This window comes from Amphibalanus amphitrite, unplaced genomic scaffold, assembly GCF_019059575.1.
Source record: "Amphibalanus amphitrite isolate SeventyFive unplaced genomic scaffold, NRLGWU_Aamphi_draft 001177F_arrow, whole genome shotgun sequence".
NCBI lineage: Eukaryota > Metazoa > Arthropoda > Thecostraca > Balanomorpha > Balanidae > Amphibalanus > Amphibalanus amphitrite.
The window spans coordinates 101,879-126,885 of NW_024882671.1; the positions used below are offsets into that span (position 1 = coordinate 101,879).

At 51.0% G+C, this 25,007-nt stretch overlaps 1 protein-coding gene across 1 annotated transcript in view; it reads left to right on the forward strand.

Annotated features, from left to right (window-relative positions):
- LOC122370866 (RNA-binding protein Musashi homolog Rbp6-like) overlaps positions 1-12,646 on the forward strand; it is a 98,959-nt gene extending 86,313 nt beyond the window's left edge. The window contains exons 9-12 of the mRNA XM_043346817.1: positions 689-748; positions 8,367-8,533; positions 8,942-8,996; positions 9,602-12,646. Of these exons, the coding sequence (XP_043202752.1) occupies positions 689-748; positions 8,367-8,533; positions 8,942-8,977 (263 nt within the window). The 3' untranslated portion in view covers positions 8,978-8,996; positions 9,602-12,646. The remainder of the gene's footprint in view (positions 1-688; positions 749-8,366; positions 8,534-8,941; positions 8,997-9,601) is intronic.
- The last annotated feature ends 12,361 nt before the right edge of the window (positions 12,647-25,007 follow it).

A 25,007-nucleotide genomic window follows, 5' to 3' on the forward strand; every position in this document is an offset into this window, starting at 1 on the left:
GAAATGCGAAGCGTAAGGTGTGCGTCGCATTTCGATCTTTTCATATCCGGCTCTGTGATTTTAGTTCCCTTTTGTTCCTCGTCGTTTTTGATTTCGCAGACTGCTTCATATTTTCCATGCAGTCGCTCTTACGCTCAAAACAACGGACTAAATGCATGTAGAATTGTTACCCGATGCTCACCGGGTTTTACATTTTCATTCGTATTTGCATACTGAACGCGCCTTTGACTGGATAACGCTCGGAGGGACTGGAGGGCGCACTCTCGGCAGTGATAAAATGTCCATCAACGTCAGAGCTCATCCTGCTCTTTGTTTTCTGCGACAGCTTTATTCGCCGCTGTCGCCAGTTTAGCTCAGCTCGGCCCGACGCCGAGCAGAGACGTTTATTTTCAATGCAGCGGCGCCGTGTCAACACGGGCGGATGAGCGCCAGCGATGGACGAGGGCCCACTGTCGGGACGGCCCTTCCCCCGAGCAGCGGGGAACGGGTCGGGAGGGGCGGGCCATAACCCGCCGGCTGGCGCAGCACCGCCCCGCGCCGTGAAAAATGGCCTCTCGCCGGCGCCGTGCCCATTACGCTGCCGGTGACGGCGGGCGGACCGATGACGCCGATGACGCTCAGCACTCGGGTCACGTCACGATGACGGCCCGATCGCCGGCTGACGCCGCGCCGCCCGCCTCTGTTTCAGATCTGATGAACGGTGGCATGGCGAACGGCTCTGGACCGCTGCTGACGCAGGCACTATCCGGTGAGAACGGAAAAAATCCGCCTCTGGCTGGATTTGATCCGGGGCTACTTACGATCCGACATAAAGCATGCCTGTTCATCTATGGTTATCACCGGTCGTGTGACGCTGCGGCGCGGGGCGTTGTCAGGACGGACATGACACGATGGTCTGTCTGTCAGAGCTGCGTGTAAGTGGTAATGAATATGTAATGCTGCCGGCCGCCGCGGCCCCTCAGGGAACCATCCGACGACAGGCCGAGGTGCAGAGCCCATAAAATAAATGGAACTCTGCCGGGGAAGCGTTTAGCGTTCAATCTCTGCGTTTGGGGAGTCTGTGTATTGAAGTCTAACTGATTCACGAGAAATATGATGGAAATTTAGTTTTTTCCTTTCCTGACCCGAGGCAGTTGATGCCGATTTTACATATTGATCACGCACTTCACATCATACAATTTATTTGAGTGCAGAATCGACTATAACCTCGCCCACTTCATTATACTCCCTCACTCTCGGCGCTCATTTCCGTTAGCCTCCTGATCACGGGATAACGCGGGGCATCGCTGAGTCATTCTTTCTCGGTACTTCTGCAAACAAAAGCGTCTATTTTCGCCAATACCCGGGCCGGTATGGGCGGCTGCCCGGGAGAAGGAGCCGCCTATCGCTCGGAGCCGGGTGATTGTTTTGTACGGCTGGACGGAATTGATGACTGCCGGAGATCGGGCCCGCGCCCGCACTGATACCTTGTTTTTATCGGCGACGCTGCACTCTTTCATCGGCGCACAGTGGCCCTTTTTCAGAATTAGCACGCATAAATTCAAAATATGTTTTCTCTTCTTTTGAGTAAAAAGCAGTCTAATCGTGTGCAAAACATTCCAAACTATCCGATGGTGTCATTTTTACCTCCTAAAAAATAATTATATTTGGTAAAACTGACCGCAAATCGAAGTTTGTCGAGAGGCGCGCGGACACCACCGGCGGACCCTAAAAAGTAGGGTGAGATGAACATCAATTTGTAAGGCTTTCGGTGAGAAAATATTAAAAATTAGTGGCATGGCTGTGAAACTGAGTTTACGTAGAAGTCCTAGATACCACAATTTTCATTGTATAAACTTAAATAGACCACTTTTGCCGAATATTGTGGACACAATAACAGGACAATTATTAACTGGAGATGGCGGCATACATATGAAGCTTTATGTTAAGTAGTACACTCTGGAACATGTCGTATTATACATCGTTCGAATCGCCGATCTCTTCTGACCATGTCCACCAAAGGGCATCGCGCCATTTTGCGCCATTTTGCTTCTACGGTGGATAACGTGAGCCAGTTCAGTCCGCGAGCGGCTGTGGCTCCTGTTCGATACGACTAAGCTCATTGACCTGGCTCGAAGCTGGTGTCACCTGGTGTGCGCCTAAATGTGGCTTGACTTTTGCCATAAGATGTGCTTATTGAAATGTCATGTAGCATAACGCTGTGTCCAAGAAAAACTGTCCGATTTCCTGTCGCGTTTGATGTCCAAGCCGCACAATGTCCCGTGGTCGGCTTAAGATCTAACGTCAAAAGCGCCTATGTGTTTGTATTGTTCGCGTCGCGCTGACCTTAGTTGCTGCCAGCCCCCTCCAAAGTCATATGGCAGCATGGGCGTGACTTTTCCTACTAGCCCATAGGGTTGCATGTTAAAATGCGACTTTTCGCACTCGGTTTTCAAGGTCTTATAGTGTGGGCATCCACATACAAAGTATGTTATAAGATAGCTACAACATTTTTATTTCCATTTTTGGAATGAAAAGTTCAAGCCCATCCAACCGTTTTCGAGATATTCGTTCATAAATGGCCCCATGTTTTTCATACATCGGAAGGTCCTGTGTTCGAATCTCGTCCGGACCAAAACTTTTATCGTTAATGTGCGGCAAACCATGGCTGCAAAGTAAAGTAGGGGTGAGCGCGCTGGTGATGGAGAGTTGTAACTTGGCATACCTGACCTTTGATTCAAGCCGGATTTTGTGGCACCAACCTCATTTTCAGGTCAGGTCAGGTCACTGACCTATGACGTCATAAGTGAACCTCTGCACGGTCACGAAAACGTCGTAACATCGCAGCTCCATCAATGCAAGGAGAGCTATCACAGGCAGATGAAACTTACAGAACTTATCAAACTCCCTAATTCTCAAAAGTCGGATTTCTCCTAAGGGTCACCTAGCGTCAGGTCGGTCAGGTGATCTGGCCATTATAAGCCAATGGGGGAATATAGAGACAGTTTTTTTGGCGCTGACAGTGATCTTAGATGGAAAAGACACAATGGACTCAGAAAGATCTTCCCAATTGAATAATGTGCAACTTGACCTCATCATGAGGTCATGACCTGACCTGACCTTGAACGGAGGTCAACATCCTAAATTGACCTCACCCATACAAAAAGCATATCATTCGACGTGGCTGAGCATGACGAACACGATGGTGTCAAAATCGCAGCTCTATAACTATTTTGGGCATCCACCGACCAATCCACATACTCGTATGCTAATGCTTTTATTATCTATAGACGATGAATATTGAACATTCTCATATATGCAAACATGCCACTTTGGGTTTCAGAGTAAGTGGTTCCCAATCGTGCATGTTACATGTTCCACACATCGCATTACTGCTCGTTGCTATGCTTTGGCTTGTTGCAAATAAACTTTGGCATTGAAAGATGTCACGGACACGGTGCTACACTTATCATTGACCACAAGATATCACGTATCAATATCAGTGACATTCAGCTCATCCTCAACACATATGAGACGGAGAGCACTACAGTAACCCTCTCAAAGAAGCTTTGGCCATGGTAGGCAATGAGGCATAGCTGCGAGCAGGATCTTCGATCTAAGAACACATCAAGATGAAATTACATGCATCACACTTGCAATAAAAACAAACTCAAGTGATAAGTATCTTTGAAAAATCAGGATGAAAGAACATGTACCTATCTGAAAACATAAAAAGCATTATCAGAGGAATGATGCATGGTTATTTAAGTGCCCTGTTAATCTTAGGGTAGTTGGTTGTAAAGGGGATTTATAATCTATATGGTCGAGAGATATTACCTTCACAAGGGTTTCCCTTCATGGTCACACATTTTTGATGTTAACAGAAATGAACACTGGGTGGTGCACACCCTGAAAGTCACAGCTTCACACAAGCTGGTGCCTATGCTGAAAGCTAGGCTTCCTTCCTGTTGAGATTTAGACAGTTGATGGCACCTTTGGTTAGCTTTGTTCGAGGAAGCATTCATTTTGCCAGTGTCGGTAGGGCAGCCTGGCCATATATAGGAATCTTGAGCCAGCTGCACAACATACATGTAGTAGTCCACGTCTTGTCCTTAAAAAGGATCAGATATATGGCTAAGGAAGTCAATTTGATGTGTGAGTGAAGTGGAATATCAAGAACAGCAACAACAAGAACAAAGGAAAAGTAAAAATTGACCTAGAAATTATTTTCCATGTTTAGTTTCAATCAACTAATCTCACATTATTTCATTTAAATGAAAATTACCAGGATGATGCATAATTATCACAACAAATGCCACTTTTTACTTACTATCCACTCTCATGGATACAGGATGCATGTGTTTTGATTTCATTATCACACCAACACAGTTGTACGAGATGCTTACACAGAGTATGATGAATTATTTGTTGATGTTATTCAGCTGGGACAGTGATATTCTATTGTTAAATTTGTCCAAAACCAGTGACCCAAAACTTGCCAGTTTTGGGTGGGAAGTGACATCCAAATGAAATCAATTTTCCCCTTTCATCTCCAATTTTCCAGAACAATTTTGCACCCCTAATTTTACCAATAAAGAGCACTTGCACGCACATTCGCTGGCTGGCTTTAACCTAGGTACCTCCATTATCCATATTACATTGAATCATTTTATAATGCGGCTCCCACATTCTCCAACATTCACAAAAAAAACTGATGATCCCTGTTTCAAATTTTTTGTGTCTTTCTTACTGGCGATTATCCACTCTCAGCCCTCTTTGAGGTGCGGAGTATCTCCCTCCAACACCCAAGCCCAAATAAAATTTTGGGACACTGTTCAAAACACCAGCTTTATTTCTTAGTAATGATAGCTTTCTGAAGACTTCAGTCTTTCTTCCTTCGTCAGCCTGTCAGAGCTATAAAAATATATACAAACGACCAACTTAGAATAGTGATAGACAATACACAAATGTCATGCGAGAGCTACCCTTGCAAACAGATAAAGCTGGTGTAAGCAATCTTTGCAACACAACTTATATGCAAAACATGCTCACAGTTAAGTCTAAAGGTGTCTTCATGTATCACATTTGATAAAGAACATTGAAACTTCTTTCTAAGAATGAGAGAGCGAGGCTGCAGCCCCCCACTCAAATTCAAGTTCAGCAATTTGCAGATTTGCACACAACTGCCCAGAAATGCAAATTCATTGCATATTTAAGAGCGGATTTTTTTTTGTGTATACGATAGTTATTAAATAATTAGCCAGCACAATTTACAATCTCTGAACTCTGAAGAGATGTTGTTCTGGGTTAGGGCGCGTAGCAAACTCTGAAGAGAGAACACCATGGAACCGCGTGAAACTACAGGCCGCCCTGTGTATAAATATGAAGCGCAATGTATTGAAACACAAGCGCCAGCTGCGCCGCGCTTGAGTGCAGCCATATCCTGGGATAATTTTCGGTATATAGTTGTAAGCTCCCGATTCTAATTGCTTTTCTAGTTGATATAGTATAATTCTAGTATATACTAGGAAAAACTTTGGAGTACCCGACTCTTTAGTGCCCTGGTTGCTGCCAGGCCGGGGCCGACTAACGGTGGCTGGCAACAGCTGTAGATGCGGTCACGTGACGCCCTGGGGCGTCCTGGCGGTCAGTGCAGCGTGGGCGGCTGGCGGGCTCGCCACACTTGCGTTCGGAGCGGCCTGGGCCGGCGGGCGAGCCGTGCGAACGTGCGCCAAATCTTGGGCCGAGCGGCCTGTCGCTGATGGGCCGAATCTCCTTGGGCAGTTCGTTTCTTTTCTTCTCTTTGCATTGCCAGGGAATACGTCCTTAATCACGTGGTGATGTCTTGCACCACTTTCAGGTAATGTGGGAATTAATGCGTGCTAATTCTGAAAAAGGGCCACTGTGCGGCGGCCAAACAGCTTCGAACGAGGTATCGACCTTCGGCGCTTAACGCGCCGTATTACTTTATTCTGGCCGAGCTGAGGAGTGTTTGGCGGTCTGCTGATGAAAGGCCCTGCCGAGTGTTTGTGGCTCGGCTGACTTTTAGTGCTCATTCAATCAGTTCCGCGCGGCGAGCGACGAGAGCACGCTGACGAGACGCTTTTGTGCGCGGCTCCGAGTCGCCGTGAGACGCGGTCCGCCGCACTCGACACTAGTCGAGCGCCTGACCAATACCGTCTGATGTCAGTGGCCAGGTCGGGAAATGTAAAATGAGTGACCGTCTGAATACTGCGGGAGGGAGCCGGAGCCGGGGCTCGTCCCGATGATCGATCCCGGCCGTGCTAAGAGGAGGCTATTCGGTACCCTGAGAGCGAGACTGAGCCGTGTCGCTCGCCCACTCCTGGAAGACCGATGCGCTGCGCTCTGGGATGAGCGATGCGCGGGCCGGCCCGATGGACGATGTTGTGTCCAGTTGAGGAGGACCGCTGCGGGTGGAGGGACGGAGGGAGGGCGCCGGCGCCGCGCCGCTACCGATCGTCGGTGATTTCATTAGCGTCGCTAGCGACGGAGACGGTGTGCGATGGATGGCGACAGGCCGGCGACACTGATTGTGTTCAGTCGGCCGCCAGCCCGGCCGGCCGGGCCAGGGGGGTCGCCAGCCAGCCAGCCAGGCATACAGACATACATACAGACATACAGACAGACAACCAGCCAGTTAGGCTAACGAGCCCGGGGTGATTGGGCCAACCAGCCAGTCAGAAAGACCGACTGACATCTGGTTAGGGTTGCACCCGAGGCAATGAGACCAACTAATCAAATGGATCAATCAGCTACTTATATTGAAAGATGATTTGGTTAGATAACTAGAGCGTACCAGTGTTGTTGTTTGTTGTTGAAAATGTGGTGTCATCAGTCACCACCTTTTCATGGAAGACCTCTTACATGAAAGAGAAACCCTACAGGGGCAGACGCATTTTGATTCCCTCTCAATGTAACACGACAGAATATGTGTATGTACTGCAACCACGGCACAACTTTTTTCTATTTCTCTTATTTTAACCCGCCATGGCAACTCTCTTACAGTGTATTTTGTGCACCACATCTCTGTCTCTCACTACGTTTCCATGACACGTCTAAATCGATTTAGCGAAATTTCACGTGCGTTTTTCTCGGAAACTATTTATCTTATGCAAAAAAAATGAGCTTATATATGGTTTTAGCTAGCACCTAATCCTATATTTACATTTTTAAATTATGCCTAAATGCTATGATGGAGCAAATCCATTTTTCAAAATCGGCTTAGCTTGTGCCATGGAAACGTAGCCATTCTCATCCCTTTCCAGTTTCTTTTTCCCGCTGGTGCACTCCATCCGCGGTCCTACCCTTCCCATTTTTCTTCCCTTGTTTCCCATCCGTTTGACGTCTGCCGTCTCTCCCGGCGTCCGTCTCCCCGTCTCCCTGACGTGCGTCTTCCAATCAGTCCGACGTCCGTCTCCCTTCCGTCCGTCTACCATCTCCTCGGAGTGCGTCTCCTCGTCTCTCCCGACGTGCGTTTGCCGCCGCTCCAGGCGTGCGTCTCCCCGTCTCCACGTCAGTCCGTCGGCCGTCTCCCTTCCGTCCGTCTCCCTGTCTCCGCGTCAGACCGTCGGCCGTCTCCCCGTCTCCCCGTCAGTCCGTCTCCCTTCCGTCCGTCTCCCATCTCCCCCGGCGTGCGTCTCCCAGGTGTCCGTCTCCCCGTCAGTCCGTCTCCCTTCCGTCCGTCTCCCATCTCCCCCGGCGTGCGTCTCCCAGGTGTCCGTCTCCCCGTCAGTCCGTCTCCCCATCTCCCTTCTCTCCGTCTCCCATCTCCCCCGGCGTGCGTCGTTGGTCGGCGTCATCGATCGCCGGTCGGCGCCGGAAGAGATTCTCACGCCGGGCTGGCCGCCGTCGGAGAGGTGACGGCTCTCCTCCCCTCCCTTCCCCCCTCCCTCCCCCAGCCGTACACACACACACACACACACACACACACACACACACACACACACACACACACACACACACACACACACACACACGAACACACATGCAGCCCACCGTCCAGCGCACAGAGACGAACACAGCACATTACACGCTTAGGTACACAGTTCAGTCTACGCAGGGGCACATACTCCTAACGTAATGGAGTCGTAAGGTTAATGAGGATTTATGGAGCTCGGAAGTTTGGTGTTTATGTGTTGTGAGGAGAAGTTAAGCGGCTGTTGCTGTTTTCTGTGAAGAAAAATGGTGATGGGTGGTTTGCGTGTCATTTTTGTTATATGCTTAATCTTATGTACTTAACTTGTCTTCGGCCCCGTTTCAAATTATCAACAGATTCGTTGAGTACATGACTTACTACAGGACGACTCCACGTCTGATCTGACCTGTGACGTGTCATGACCTGACCGGACCCTTCTGTCCGCCCGCAGTGATCAACAACTACCCAGGATACGGCCCGCCGGCCAGTCCGGCCAACAGCCGCGGGTTCGGGCCGGCCAACAGCCCCGGTCCGCTGGACATGACCTACAACGGCGACACGAGCCTGGGCTACCTGCAGGCGGCCTCTCCGCAGCCCTCGTTCGGAGCCATGAACAGGGTGAGTGGGGCGGGAGCGGAAAGGAGAGGGAATGCAGAGTAAGATAGGATGAAACCGGTAGACGAGATTAGGGGTTGAGAAGGGATATTCAGTGAAGTGCGGTTTTTCGGTTCTCTAATGTCAGATGGAATCAGGAATTTTAGGCATCCCAAACATTCGCCTTGAATGGCCTCGATTATATCGACTTATAGCCATCGTCCTTGGGTTCGAGGGTCCGTGATACCTCAGCTGGATATGCTCAATTCCATTGGTTTGTTGAAAACTGGCAAGATATAATTTGTCCCTTTTTAACATACCGTATTTCACGCTATTTTATTGTCTCTGTATGTAACCGTCTTTGCATTGTCGCTTTTCTCGTAGTGCCATGTCGTCGTGAACATGACTTTCACTGATTTTTTGCGTTTGCAGGCGCCGCTGCTGGCTGCCTTCAACGGCTATCACTAGGAAACGTAGAGACAAAACGGTAAGGAGCTGTGGCATCTGCTTCGCTCTGGATATTTGGGAAATGTCAAAGGGGAATTATCCGCCCCGTACTGTGTGAAATGCCTAGAACGGAACTGGAATTTATATGCGATGATTCTCATCTTCATGCTATTGTAAAGTGACGTCTATGTAGATCAGAAATAGAACTAGCTCTATGGATGACATATTTAGTCAACCCACAAGTTCGCTAACCACACCGGTGACTGATGTTAGCCGTTTTCACGACGGGCTACCCGGCGAATGCACCTGATTTGACCAAATCTGCACCTAATTTCTTTAACAGCAAATATCTTCATTTTATGAATTTATTTCAGTGTTTTAATCGATGGTGCTCTCTGATAATATGACAAAGCAGGCATATAAGCAATTAGTGCAACCAAGATAGTGCAACCCTAGCTGATAGCTGCTAAGAGACACACTGAATCTGATTTGACCAAATCTGCACCTAATCTGTACCAAATGTGTACCAGATGGCTGTCGTGAAAACGGCTATTGCCGTTGGCAGTTATGCTGACTGAGTGGTGACATGCTGTCTCACGTGCCAGCATCCGTACATATATCTGAGAAATCACCCTTTCTTTACAGATTCATTGTCACCAGATAGAAGAGAACTGAATTGAACTTGACCTGCCTGCGACCTGCGTAGTCGGGACCCGGAGGACGGTCCGCGGCCTGTGGTCCTTTGGTCCGTGGTCCGTGACCTGGACCGTGGCCTGGTCCGAGGCCAGAGGTGGACAGCGGCAGCGCGCCTCGGACCCGCAGCACCCACCGTCGCAGCCTGCAGCCGGCCGACGCGCCCGGCCGCCAGAAACATTGTCTATGCATACGCGCGTGTATATGCATCTGTGTCCTTGTGTAAATAGTGCGCTAGTTGTAGGAGGAGCGGCCCGGCTCGGCCGCCGGTCGGTGACCTGCTGTGACCTCTCTGTGGGCGGGGATCGGTGATATGGGTCCGGGGCACCACGGCCCGCCGGCCCCGGCCGCCGCAACGCCGCCACGCCGCGCGGCTGGCGGCCGTGCGCTGTGCCAGCCCGACTTATCGCGTAGATAAATTATTTAGAGATGCCGGTGAAAGAGTGCAGGAAAACCTTCGCGGCTATCATGCTTTTGTACGTAGATTTCGTTACCAGCATCCCAGTGATCGAACGGTGTTGTCATCTGTACTTAAACTGTCTTTTTACCGAACGGTATACTTAATTTGCTGCGCTAGCGTCTCGGTGGTCGTCGCCAGACAACGGGAAGTATTTTGAGTCTTTCACACGGTAGTCTAGGCTTGGTTCCAGCGTCTGGTAGTCTCATCTGGCCCTCTGTTGCGGCGCGGTGCCCGGGAGGTCTCGGGACGGCGGCTGGGACGGGCACGCGCTCTCACACCTCACCACACCTGGGTGACGAGCCGGCGCGGGCGGCGAGGGCCTCCCGTCTCTGCGGCGGCCGCTCCGCCCTGGCTGGCGGCAGCCCCGCCTGTCTGACCTCAGCGGGCACTGCGCTCCGGCGGCCCACTCCGCCGTCACCGCCGCCGCGGGCCCACCTGCCCACCGTTTGTATGCAATCAAAGAGGGCGGCGAGCTTGCGCGGCGCCGGCCACGAATGCGTGTCTTCCCTGGCCGGCAGCCGGCGGCCTGGGGCGCGGGAGGAGCTGTACATAGCGCAGAGCGCAGCCTCGCTGGCTGTCGTGTGTGTTGTTGTGCCCGCGGGGCCGTGCGGGCCCGGCCTCGGCCGATTGTGTAGGGTTAAGACGGTGTGCTGGTCGCGCACAGGCGAGGTCGAGCTTCCGGCTCAGGGTTGGTGCGCGGCTGGTGCCAGTCGCGGCGACCTGCCGGAGGCCGCGGAGGCTGGTGCCGCTGGTGACTTTGGTGACTCTGTGGTGATCGCTGGTCGGCGCTGGTCGTCGGTGACGCCGGCGGTGACTCGGTGACCGCCGGTGACGGGCGGGGTCGCCGGAGAGGTGGCCTCGCTCGCGGTGATACCACTCCTCCCGCTTGGAACCTGTTCAAAATATCGCTCTCGGACTCCATCAAGCTCGCCTTCCCGCGCCCCGATCTGCGGCCAAATACTCAGCTCCGTAGTTTATTTGAACCAGGCCGACGTTGTCTTGTTTCTGATTGCAGCTGCTAGCACAGTTCGATCTCACAAGCAAAATATTTTCATATCGGGGCCACAGCTGTGTGATTTGCCTAGTTTGGATAGCCTACAGAGGGCCTCACTTAGCCGAGTACTCTAGAAAAAAATCGGGCAATGAATTGTTTTAGCTCTAGCCCAAACATACGCGACGTTATTTGTAAATAACAGACGAAAGTCTATATTTTATCATTGATACACTGATTGCATTGACCGTTTTACTGTAGACGTTTAGACATGTTTTTACGTGATTGAAACGAAGAACATAGGGCAGCAATAAAATCAAGGCAATAGAACATCAGCGCATGATGCAATGGAAGGATTGTTCTATGCAAAAATGCCGTTAGCTAGAGCAGCGATCGCCGAGGCTGGTCGAGAATCTTTGAGAGAGAGCAGCTGTTTGCCCCGTTTTCGGGTCTCACGAAGTCGCAATGCCTTCGCACACACCTCCTATGTAACACCGAGCATCGCTTTCGATGGTCATCTGCAACGTCTGTGTACACTTGGTCTGTGTCCGCTATATGTTACGACAGGAATCGCTATGCATTGTGTGGGGACCCTGCTAGTGGCAGTTGTCCTGGGCCTCCCTGTTCTGGCCAATGACAAACCCCCTTTGAAAAGTCTCTGTTCGCGCGACAAAATATGACTGACGGACCGCCAATGGTTTCGGCAGCGTGACTTGTTCAGTCTGTGTTCGCCCATGAGCCGTTCCTAGTGCACGCAGTATTGACTCATGTGATACGACCGCTGTTCTGCGCCTGGTCTTCAATTTAAGGCCGTCCCCGTGTACTTAACGGCGACACTTTCTTGAACATCGCTACCTCTCGAGCGCGGCTCTGGCTACCTTTACTTTACACCACATTCTATCATGTGTATGCTCGATTCTTATTCACATTTCGGCAGTGTCTCGCCGCCTCTGTCAACCGTTTCCCGATCAATTTAATTAAGTGCCAAACAACAACCCCCTACCGTTGAATGACCGCCCTGAACAGCGCTTCATTCAGCCTCGGGTACCCCGCTCCCCGCCCCCTTCTCTGTCGCTGCTTACCCCCTCAGTTTGAGCGTTCCCCCATTTCGACCTTGCAATAAGCGAGCAATAACGGCGGTACTGCACGCTGAGAGAAATGTACAGGGCGCGCGCGGGCGGCCACAATGCTCCCACCTCCGGACGGAGAGCAGGCGCGTGTTGATGTGTATGGGTATGGGTGCGTGGGTATGGCACCTCTCTGAGCCACCTGGTATGTGTGTGAGAGTGTGAGTGTGCGTTTGTGCGCGCTGTGCGTTGTCTTGTATGTGTATGACGCTCTCGCAACGACGGACGTGTGTACTCGTGGACTCAAAATCACGGCGCCCCGAAATAGTTGTAGTTAAACTATTTATTGTATTTTATACCCGGAGGCCGTGGCTTTGGAAAGCGATGCTACGGTTCAGCGGTGGCCTGAGCTCCGTCGGAGCGTCGTTGTATAGATGATAAGGATGGAGGTCTCTGAATACAATGGGAAGTAAACATGAGCACGGCGATCTTTTGTTGGTAATTATCTAGCGAGCAGCGTGAGAGCAGGCGATGTAGACCGAACGAAGCAAGACGATGAGGTATGCCCCAATATCGACACCGGCCTTTGTCCCGATCTGCTGATTATACAAAGTAAAACCGAGTTAAAACGAGTTCCTCCCCATTATCCCTAACTTATTGTGGCATAACAGCATTCAAGCTCTGGCCTCTGCTCTGTGCATGCGGCGTGCAGCCTCAGAATGCATACTGCTAGTATGCGGCCTGCATATATCTTCTTTAGCACCGTTGCAACCATGCTATTAGGGAAATGAAGCGAGCATAAATGGCAGTATTATGCATCGGTCTAATGGTGATAATCTAAATATAGAGATAACTTGGAAGCATGGAAATCCGTGGTAGGATAGTCGAGATTACGTTCATGGTGGTACCCGGTTTAAACGTAATTAATGAGTTAATTAAGCGGTCGTACTTAACGCGGACTTTTGTTCAGCTAAAACGGCACGGGAAGGCTGGACCCATTTCTGCTATATTTCGTTCGTAAAGTACGTTCTTCGGCGTCATGATGTATATCCCACTAATCCTGCTGGTAACATTTCAAAAAGCAGTGGAGCTATGAAACGAAAATGTGGCCCAAAATATAGCTGGGGCCGCCAGTGTTGATTGCAGAGGTATGTTGAATGCAGACCAGTATGCATTTTTCTTTCTGCGCCAGTCGTGTAGGAGGCGGCCGATGCGATAGCAGAACTCCGTGCGGAATGCAGAGTGCCGTTAAAACTTCCTCTCTAATTCGAGTCATAGACCAGGTGGCAACAAGCTGTAAACGGCTTCCGAGTTTCGGAGGTGGCCAACCGTGTAGATTTAGAAAACTCTGAGGGCTGATGACGTAAAAACATGTGCTACACACCATGCATGGGTTTTAAACAGATAAAGCGAAAGGTGCATATTTATCCTTCCCGCCCATAGATGGCAGCAGTGGTAAGCGCCTGAATTTATACTGTCCCGCAAAGCATTATGCTCGGAATGCACGGTACTTGTAATGTTTATGGTCGGGACCAAGGGCATGTGTCGGGACACTCTTTCGCGGCACTGAATCGAGGTTGAGGCTAGCGATAGTCACCAAAATGAAGCGCAGGCCCTGCTCGAAAATGGTCAATTTCGAGTCATATTTGGTTTTAAAATCACATTGCGCCTAATCTGAGGCTCGATGGAATGATATTTTTCTTCTTACGATCTCATCTATCAGACGAGTCGGTTAACGTGGAGTGGGGTTAACGTTTTGATTGGTAAGGCAATCTCCCTATCACGATGTCAGGATGGAACAGATAGCCGCCAAATATAAACGTAAAAGTCACGGGTCTAAGATTAAAGTAAACCATAGTCGGTCAAGTTTTGTGTCATGTTTTGCCTTCAATTTCATGAAAATCGATAAGACAACTGTCCTAGTGTAAGCACGAGGAAGAGCTTTAAAGTCGTGTGCACGTCACGTCGATCGTCGTCTGCGTTTCTCCGTCTGCGTTTCTCCACCGCGCCGCAGCGTAGTGCGTTGGCAGACTTCAGCCAAAGACTAGCCTTTGCAGAGAGTTGCTCTGAGCCGATCACCGAGAGCAGATCGCGCCGTCCGCGCACCGTCCGCCACCGAGGTCGGTCCCTGTTCATCAGAGCTCCGCCACCAGCTGGGGCCCGGGGCGGGGGCGGGGGCGGGGGCGGCAGCCGGGCGGATAATGTGCCGACGGTGCCGGCTGGCGTCAGCAGGATGTCAACAGCAGGCCGTCACTGCAGCGCCGCCCGCCTTCATTAAATCGCAGCCGCCGATAATCGGCGCCCAGCTGGCAGTTTCACCTCCTGCAGGGGCGGGTCCTCCCCCTGCTTCCCACCGGCCCCGCCCGGTCGGACGGGGCCGGGGAGGGGTCGGATTAGACCAGCTCGTCTAATGGACAGAGCGTGCGCCCGGAAGCGGCCTCCGCTCGCCCTCTCGGACCCGGTGGTGATCGTCCCCGAGGCTGGCTGCAGGACCTCACGCAGCACGCGAGCCGCCCGCAAATAGATTCGTCTCCGACGGAGGAGCACTCTCGGCACTACGCCCGTGGCCATTCGGTGTGACGTTGAGCGATTTTCGACGGGCCGCCATCGCCGCCGACAACGGCACGGGTGTCGGTGGTACCAAGGAGGCCGTATAAGAGAGGTAGAATCATCCCGCGATTTCCAATGGACCGGTCGCTAAGCATTAGCGTGACGTCACTGGTGGAGACCGGGCGGCGCGGCGCCCGGCTCTAAGCTGTACGTCGGGTACATTTGGCACCGTGTAGTTGTTATTACTGAACGACGAACGTAACGAAAACTAGTGACTCTTAATAACTTTTTTACTCACCTAAAGCTGATTTCCTTGCCGGTACATTGCCGACCCGAGCCCCAGGGTTGACAATCATGGGATGGGATATGGGTCGGATGGGCGACCTCGCGACGGGAGGAGGAACGATTGCAATTGTTGTGTTCCGCACCGCCGATTGCATTCTCTATCTGCACCCGGGGGAGGGGATGCAGGGGGCACGTGCCCCCATCGGATCAGGGGGCCTCTCGGGCCAGAGGGGCCTTGCGACGCCTATTGGCGGCTGAGGGTCCACGCTGGCATCTTTCGACTCAGAAGGGCCCCACAGGGCTCGGAAGAACACCTTATGTGCTCCGAAGAGCCACACTTCTCTCCATAAGAGCCCCACACCGGCTTTTTAGTGTCCCTTGTCGGCCTTTGAGGGCCCCTTGCCGGCTTCTCAGGGCCCCTTGCCGGCTTCTCAGGGCCTATTGGCGACCTCTGAGGGCTACTTGCCGCCTGCCGGCCTCTGAGGGCCCTTTATACCGGCCTATCAGGGACCAGCAGCTGTAAGGGTTCCACACACGCCTGCGATGACCAGCTAAACCAATGGTTGAAGGCCCCCACAACGGCGCCTGCGAGGGCCCTCACCGGCGGTTGTGAATGCCCCACACCGGTGCCTAGCTGAGGGCCCAACACTGCCACCTCTGAGTGCAACCGGCACCCCTGAATGAGGTCCCGAAACCAGTACTTCTTAAGGCCATATATCGGCGGCTCTGGGGGCTCAACGCCGGAGCCGCATCGGACGGCCACTCACCGGTGACTTTTGAGGCCCCACACCGACGACTCTGAGGGCCCCACTGGCGTCTGAGTGTACCTTGCTGGTCTCTAAGGACTCCACAGGGCTCCCGAAGGCACCGCAGACCTCTTGAGAGCCCCTTGTCGGTCTCTGAGAGCCCCTGTCGGCCTGTAAAGGGTTCGAGCCAGCAGCTCTAAGGGTCCCTCACCCGACTGTGACAACCCCACACTGCAGTGTCTCTGAGGGCCCACAACGGCGACTGTGAGGACCCTCACCGGCGCCTCTGAGGGCCCACAGCGGCACCTCTGGGGGCCCCGCACCAATGCCTCTAAGAGCATCACACCGGTACCTGTGTGAGGGCCCACACCAGTGCCTTCAGAGGCTTCATAACCGGCGGCCCTGAGGGCCCTACACGGGTGATTTTGAGGGGCGTACCGAAAGCACCACACAATCCCTTAGTCTCGCTGAGCTTCTATCCCAATCCCAAACTGGTTTCTATCCCAATTCTGGCTCAACCTATTAGCAGCCCACGCCCCCCCCCCCTCCATGGGTCAGCAGCGCCGCGCCGGTGCCGGGGGCCAGCGCCATCGGGGCGGCAGTCGGCCACGCGCAATCAATAATGGTTAGCGCTTAGCACCGGCGGCTAGCGCACGCCCGGTGTGTTATCGGCCGTGAGCCACTCCAAAACCGCTGCAGTAACTGGTCGATATAGGTAGTAAGCAGATGCAGTGATGCAGGTGGATTGATGATCGTTTTTTTGTGTTTTACGGGGGTGGAGGGTCGAAGTCGGCTGCTAAGTGGTGAGAGGATTTTATCAGATGCCGGTTCACTATGACCTTTGTCCGGGTCCTGGTACCCTGACGCACTCTTGGAGAGCCGAATCACAGCAAAACTCCATCCACGACTGTATCTATACGGCTTACGCCAGGGCCTATTTTAACATGTTAACCCGGCGGCCGCTGGGCCTCCGCGCCACCCGCCGGCCGCTGGGGGGGGGCATAAAGTTGCCCCCCCTTTACTTCTGCGACGATATCGTCGCAACGCGAAGAGATAGAGAAGCGAAACTTTGCATACATCTTCCTGAATAACTAGCCGAGGTTATGTCCAAATTTGGTGTCGATCCCATATGAAATGACGTCACAGTGACGTCATAAGTGAAATTATAGATTTGCGACTCTCATATTCCTCACGATACATCACATATATGGGACCGAATATAAAGGGCCGATTATTGGTCAGAAACTAGATGGAAGTGTAGTAAGATGTTTTAGGATAACAGCAGGTGCTGTCTAGTTCATTTACAGTCGAGTTTCATGCTCAGCGTCATCAGAAACGGTCCATATCGGAAAACGACAAAACTTTATGACGTCACTGTGACGTCATCCTAGGTGCTACAACCACCAATCTTTCCTCAAACATTGCCTAGGTATTCATTTGAAGCTATGCCAAGTTTCACGTTCGTAGCTCATCAGGTTTCGGAGATATTTCACAAAACGTAAAGGGGGGGCAACTTTATGCCCCCCCCCAGCGGCTCGTGGGTTAACTGGGGGGGCAAATGCCCCCGCACTCAACAGAATTGCCCCCCAGTCGTCGAGATGTGCCCACTATAAAAATGGGCATAAAGGAACACGGTGACAAACATACAACTGTGACTTGTTTTGCAATGGATGTCAAATGAGTCAGTCTGCAAGTAATGACCAGTGGCGGATCCAATGGTGGGTCATATGGGTTATGACCCCCGCCCCCTTTGGCCCGGGGACACCACAGGCCTGCCTGGGGCACCACCGGCCTGTCAGGGGCACCACAGACCTGTTGGGAGCACCATCGACTTATGAAGAGCACCATAGGTCTGCCAGGGGCACCACAGACCTGCCAGAGGCCCCACCGGCCTTGCAGGGGCGCCACCTTGGGCCTGTCAGGGATACCACCACAGGCCCGCCAGGGGCACCACAGGCCTGCCAGAGGCACCACAGGCCTAGCAAGGGCACCACGGACCTGTCAGCGACACCACGGGCCTGTCGGGGGCACCTCAAGCTTGTCAGGGCCAAGGGACACCACAGGCCTGTCAGGGGAATCAGAGGCCTAGCAGGGACACCACATGCCTGGCAGGGGCACCACCGGCCTCGCAGGGACATCTTGGGCCTGTAAGTGGCACCACGTGCCTGTCAGGGACACTCCAGGCTTGTCAGGAGCACCACAGTCCTCTCAGGGCCCAGGGGCACCAGCGGCCTAGCAGAGGCACCACCGGCCTAGCAGAGACACCAACGGCCTCGCAAGGGCATCATGGGCCTGTCAGGGGCACCACGGGCCTGTCGTTGGAACTTCAGGCTTGTCAGGGGCACCCACAGTTCTTTCAGATGCACCGGCGGCTTAGCACCATGGCACCATGTTTGGCCGGGATTGCGATTCGGCGCATGTCGCCTCGCATTAGCCGCTCGTTTGCAGTCTTTTCGTGGTTTCAAACGTTCAAACATGGGATATGATGTTGCTCCCATGCATAAGGGGGGGGGGGTGTCAAGGTCACCGGAAGGTCAGGTCAGGTCATTTACCTTTGATGACCTCGGTTCACATTTTCGAGTTCTATAAGATTCTAGGCTAGTTTTTGGAGCTAAATTCGAATTTAGCAACCATTTGACCGTTTGCGAAGTAGTTTTGGTGCCTTCGTAACATGTTACGAGGCTGTCAGAGGCGGTTGCCACCTACTAAGAACACCCGGCAAAACCCTTACTGGTTGACCTGACCTGACCTGACCCGACCTGGCCTAAATGCATGAAGACATCATCTATAATCATAACTAACATGATATTCGTGATCATCACCCCGAAAAAACATAGCAGCCACCCTTAACGATGCTCTAACAGGTCTCGATTTTCCCGACTTTTGGGTCATTGACCTGACCTGGAAGGTCAAGTGATGACGACCTAGGACCTTAACACTCGCCGGCACAGGCCATTTTGCGTCCTTCGACGGCACAAGGGGGGGTTGGTACGACCCCCCCTCGCGTTTGGCCCCTGATCGAGCTAGAGCTTCGCGGAAAAAAACGAGCGTGCTGCCCGTCACGAGAGGAAGCCGATGATATCCAATTTTAATGTCCTAGGTCATCGGGTGACCTTCCAGGTCAGGTCAATGACCCGAAAATCGGGAAAATCGGGACCTGTTAGAACGCCGTAAAGTGTGGCTGCTATGGGGTTTTTCGGGGTGCTGATCCGAATGATATCATGTGAGTTTTGATCACAGATGATGTCTTCATGCATTTAGTCCAGGTCGGGTCAGGTCAGGTCAGGTCAACCAGTAGGGGTCCTGCCGGGTATTCCAAGAAGGTGTCAACCGCCTCTGACAGCTTCGTAACATGTTACAAAGGCACTAAAACTAGGCTTCGTAAATGTTCATCGGGTTGCTAAATTCGAATTCAGCTCCAAAAACTGGCCTAGAAACATGTAAAACTCGAAAAAGTGAACCGAGGTCATCAAAGGTCACTGACCTGACCTGACCTTCAGGTGACCTTGACATCCACCCTAATGCATGGGAGCAACATCAAATCACATGTTTGAACGTTTGAAAGCACGAAAAGCTTGCAAAAGCGCGGCTAATGCGAGTCGACATACGCCGAATCGTGATTCCGGCCAAACATGGTCTCGGAAAGTAGGTCACAGGTCAAAGGTCATTTGGGTCAGGGTCATGAAATTTTCAGGGTAGGTGTAAAATTGATAAATGCGAGGGTACTGAAAGTTTCGTTGCAATCGGCAGCTTTTTACGCGAGTTATTCGCGAAAAAACCTTAGGGGGGTTGCATCAACCCCCCCCCCCTGTGTCGGCGAGGGTCGGCGAGGGTTAAAATTGGGTATCATCGGCTTCCTTTCATCACGGGCAACACGGTCGTTTTTCCACGAAGCTCTAGCTCGAGCAGGGTCGAAACGGCAAGGGGGAAGGTCCAACGGACCCCCCCCCCCATATACGCGTACGTTCGCAGCTGGAAAATACCAATACGGGCGAGGGTTGATGGATTATTAGAGACAATTTTCCAGGTTGCCCCCCCCCCCCAGTCAAATTCCCTTAAAATAGGCTCTGGCTTACGCTTTTCTGAAAACGTCTGCGTTTGGCCTTCTACGGGCCCGGCCGGCCGGACGGCCGGCCCCGATTGGCGGTCCTCCAGTGACGTCACCGGTAGTGTTAAGCTGATTGGCGAATAATACATGGGAAGAACCGGGACGACATCCCCCTGGGTGGTACAACCACCAGCGCTCAGAATCAGTGGATTCTGATTTCTGAATGAATGATGTAGGTATTCTGAAATCAAGGAATTTCGTGTATACGATTTTATGCGTGAATAAGAGGGCAGAATTTTAATGTCCAGTGTAAGCTATGTCCGTGCGACATTTCGCGTAAAGTTGCCGCCTGCTGGAACCTATACTCTGGTGGGTCGGAGAGACAGCATGCCTCCTGCCATTGATCGTTGGCCAATCATTGATGACGGAGACGGACTGACTGACTACGGACGCTCTTTCGGCGCTGATGGCGCTGATGATGGCGAGAAGCAGCTGCTGCCCACAGGCTGACTTCGTCTAACACGCACGCAGCTCGTAACTACACACACGCGCCTTCGCATATATGATACGAGCGTCGAGCACGCACGGAGAAGTGCGATCACCATGTTCTCGGCAGGCAATAGCGCGTAGACATACGACGAAGTCAAGTCTCCGAAACCACGCCGATTATACAAACCTCACATATCTGTCTTCCTCCTGCGGAGATATATCTCCTCCGTGTCGATATATCACTAGTTCGAGCAGCCAACTTTCGACAAAGGTCGACAGCGGGGTGAACAAACTACTCCATAGCTGCAGAATGTTGAACGGCCCCGGCAGGCAATATCTCAAACATACTAATTTGCCGTGGGCAGCACACATGAGCTGGTGATATCTCATAAATTTCGTGCAATTATCATCCAGTATCACATCCAATTCCGTCGGCATTAGAGGGTCTCATTGGTAGCTGGAACCGAATGCCAGTTCAACCGGGCGCGGCCTCAAAAATCGCACCATAGCGCGGGCGAGTGTGTGGTGACCACCAATAGATTTCCAGTCTCGAGGGTGTCCACCCGCTCTCCGATAACTTTTACTTTCATCAGCTAGTCAATTGGTGATGCATGGAAAGAATACGCCAAGGAGCACTAAACAAAGGCGCAGTCACCGCTCGAAACCGATATTTTTCGAGCAGCTGTCACCAGCATGAAAAAGCTCTCCTTTATCAGGAATGGTTCGCCTCTGGGATGGCTATCGCATGCCTCGGACGAGATTCAGCGTGAGCGTAGTTTTTATATAAGGAGTGTGGCCAATGTCCTTTTCGCACGATGGGAGTTGGAAAACGGTGTTGAAAAACAATACACAATATTCGAGTGTTTATTAGCAAATGTCGTATTCACCTAGAAACGCGTTTATACGTACGCGTGTACGCGTTATACGCGTTTGTACGTATACTTGTTTTTGGCTCTTTTGCCCTGCCCTGATATATGTATGAAGCTAACTGGCATTTTCAGGACCAATACTCGATAGAGTATAGCGCTCTCTATCACATACATTCTGGCTTCTCATGGCATGGTCAAAAATGCAATTGATGTAACATTGAATTTGTGACCTTGACTTGACCCGTTCTTGCTTCAGGTGACCAGAAATATGTTGGTAATTCTAATGTCCATAGGTAATCTACATAATCTATTGTACCATGGTGTACATATGTGCCATAAATCCATGCACTCGTCATTTCCACTTCTCTTTTTGAAAATGTTTAGTTGAATGTTGTTTGAAGTTCATGGCCTTGACTTCGAGGCAGTGCAATCATTTGCAACTGTCTTGAAAATAAATAGATACCTATGGACGTGAGGGGGGGGGCTAAATACATCCTTAGTTTAGTGTAGGAAAAGGTATTAACTAGTCACTGAAATAAAAGGGATACTTATTTTGTATCGTTCCAATATTCGCTAGATCGCGTAGCGCAGCAAGTTATCCAAGCTGGAAGTGGGTAACTAACTCGTGAATGCCTGGTCCTGTGGCCATGATGCCATGGTTTCGCTTGCAGAGTAGATCTGTAATCGAATCCATCGCGCAAACGTTTGGCAACGTACCCAATTTCTATAGCATGCAAATTTATTCATTCGTTCCCATTCAGCAATGGTGTGACTGACGCTGAAAATTGCCTGCTGGAGTGGCGCCGCGTTTGAGACTAGTGCGTGAGAGCGGTCTCATGCATGCGTATCATTTGAATGTAAACCAGCTCTGAATGGGTCACCCTGATCTATTCGATGAGTGAGCCGGCAGCAATGGTCCACTTATCATTCACAGTGTCATATCAAATGAATCATGCAGAGTAATATTCCCGTCCAGTGTTTGTCCCATGCATTGCAGATAGATGGGTTAAGATAAAATGAAATAGTTCTAGCTCCTCAATGCATGCGATTGAGACAGTCTCGGCCAATTCATCTGCGCAGGACGGCTACTGGGTGCAGTGGTTTGGTCTGGTCTGTCCAGCCAGGTCATTGACCTTTAGGCATCGGGGCGATTCCTTTCCCTCCAATGCTGATAATTAAAGTAGCACTAGCACTTCATGCTAGGATATATTGATCCGTGACGACTGACGAGCGACCAGACGTCAGACGTCGCGCCCGTATTGACACGCGCAGTCGGTTTGAGGTAATGCGGTACAGCCTACTGTTTAGGCGCTCACCACTAGTGACATCTATGGAGGAGATCATAAGCTAAGCGCAGGCGCCTGAGCAGTGCTGTTTCGGTTTAATTGATGTCTGTCGCATAGTAGCGAAAGCCAGAAGGTTGCACGGTGGAACCGGCTGATATAGGAAACAGGTGACCATCAATACCTAGGTGACATGGCTGTTTATATTCACTTGCCAGACGGATCACGGACAAGCTTAATCCTACCTTCGCGGGAGGTAAAACCCAACAATGATCTTCACAGAGGTGACATGTCAGTAATTCAATGTAAGAATATATAGCCCCAATGCATGCTATTTTGTTTTTATTTTGGAGACCAAATACAGTGATTCAATATTATAGTAGGTATGATTAACAGGCTATGGAGGTCCATGGGAATAACGATTAATTGTGCATAAAATACAATGGGTTTTCTTCCCAAGCGATTCACTATATAACTATACCTAATATCGAAGCAAAAATGATGGAGGTTTAAGTACATTTAACAAACTATGACCTTTACAGAGCTTATCACGCACAGCCACCGACAATCACGCTGGTGTTACATTACGACTATCAAAACGGGGATTTATAGTAGATCAAACCAAATGATTCATACGTATGAGTATGCTTATGTTTATGCGTAGGTATGCGTCGTATTGGCTATGAATGCGCAAACATGCCTGGGCTACATAGTTTTTGGCGAGTCTCTAGCTCATTAATTCCGCCGTAATTTCGATGCAACGTGCTTTCGTATCGTTGAATAAGATCTTTTTGTTTGTGGCAAAGCGTCACGGGCATGTTTTGTGATATTTCAAGTAGCACTAGAGCCTCGCAAAAAAAACTTTATAGTGTAAACACGGCTTGAATCGCGAATATTAGTAAGTGCAACGAACGAAAAGAAGTTGGGTACCTACGACAGAACACATGCATAATAGCTGCTTAAACACTTCTGAGCTGATCGAATGTATGTGTAGGGACCAGATAAGCAATACACGCATATTTCAACACCACCGATACCTATTCTGGTGAGCGTTCACTGCTATACATCGATATTTTTAACCGTAATCGTATTCTGTGACCTTTGAGTGACCCACGGCGGACTCTGCTAACATAAGTTCAAGAGACCAGCGCTCCTTACAGCTATTGAATAAACGAAGTCTGATCAATCGGCATGCCCGTCACATCACGTCAAACGATTTAGAATGAATCTTGCCACCGCTGGGCATGCCCTTTGCCCCCGGTCAACTCTTGACTTCAACCCTTTTGGGTGAATATAGATAACTGATTAATGTTCATCAGTCGATAAAAAAGGTTAAAAATTGGCCTTAACGGTTTTGTCACGAATAGCTACATAAAGCATCTACAAAGGTATTTCAATTCAGTTTTATTACGTCAGTGAGTTTCGATTACGTAGCAAATACCGAACCACAGAGTGACGGGCTACATATATTTTGAAGTGTCAGATGTGGGGCTCTTCTATCGATAGGTGGCACCTATTGATTGATTGATAGGTGCTTCGACAGCACCTAAATCGGCGTAGTCCGTAACTCATAGCAGCCTTCCTCTGGACGACAGTGAACTGACCACGCCAACAATACCAAGAGACGGGAACAAAGGTGCGAGACGTCTGTGGTATATTTGACACAAGTTAGTGTCCCCCAAAAGTGATTGTACCGCCGTAAAGAGCCATTACGCATCACCCTGTAACTGGGCCTGATCCACACGATCACCAAATCATACATATAGCACACCGACTGACAGCAGCGTCTCTTCCTAACTTCCAACTGGTGCAATGCCTAAGGCACGGACTAGCCAGTCAATGACCAACGTCCGACTGAATCTAGGGGGACGACCGACCAAATCTAGGGGACGGGCAGCACGATCCACTAACGACCAACCCGTTCACAGCGGATTATACCACAGGGATTTGCAGCGGCGGTGTCCAAAGCACATCAAACGCGGCTTAGTCGAACTGTGTATTAGCGTCGAGCAAATGGCAGGTCTGCACTAAATGTCATAGAAGAATAGACGCGACCCATAGAGCTAGCAGTTCAATACTGCACGCCACGCAAAGCTTCTCGACACGCTCACTGACACCGCATTGCATGACGGACATAAATACAGATAGAGGAGGCAGCCGAGATTATACTTTCAAATGATGCACTGATAAGTGAACGGACAAACGGTCGCAGAATATGTTACGAGATCCTGAGCAGTTAGCAATCATTACTGCGCCGGCGACACACATTCAAAGACGTCCATTTCACAAACGCTACGCGAACGTCGCATGTTGAAACGTGTGAGTCTGTATAGTGTTTGAACACTACGACAGAGCCATAGACTCATTCTCTCTCGATTGGGCTCGCTGTGCAGTACCTACCCGAATTAATATCGGCGCTACCTACCTGTGAGACCAACTCTCCTAGACCGAGGATGAAGCATGAACTGCCACGGCCTACGTGTTCATATCATCATGGCATAACGCTCAATCCATTCCATCACAAAGTCTGGAGTCATCTGCCCAGTCAGTCCTTCCAGCACTGAATCCAT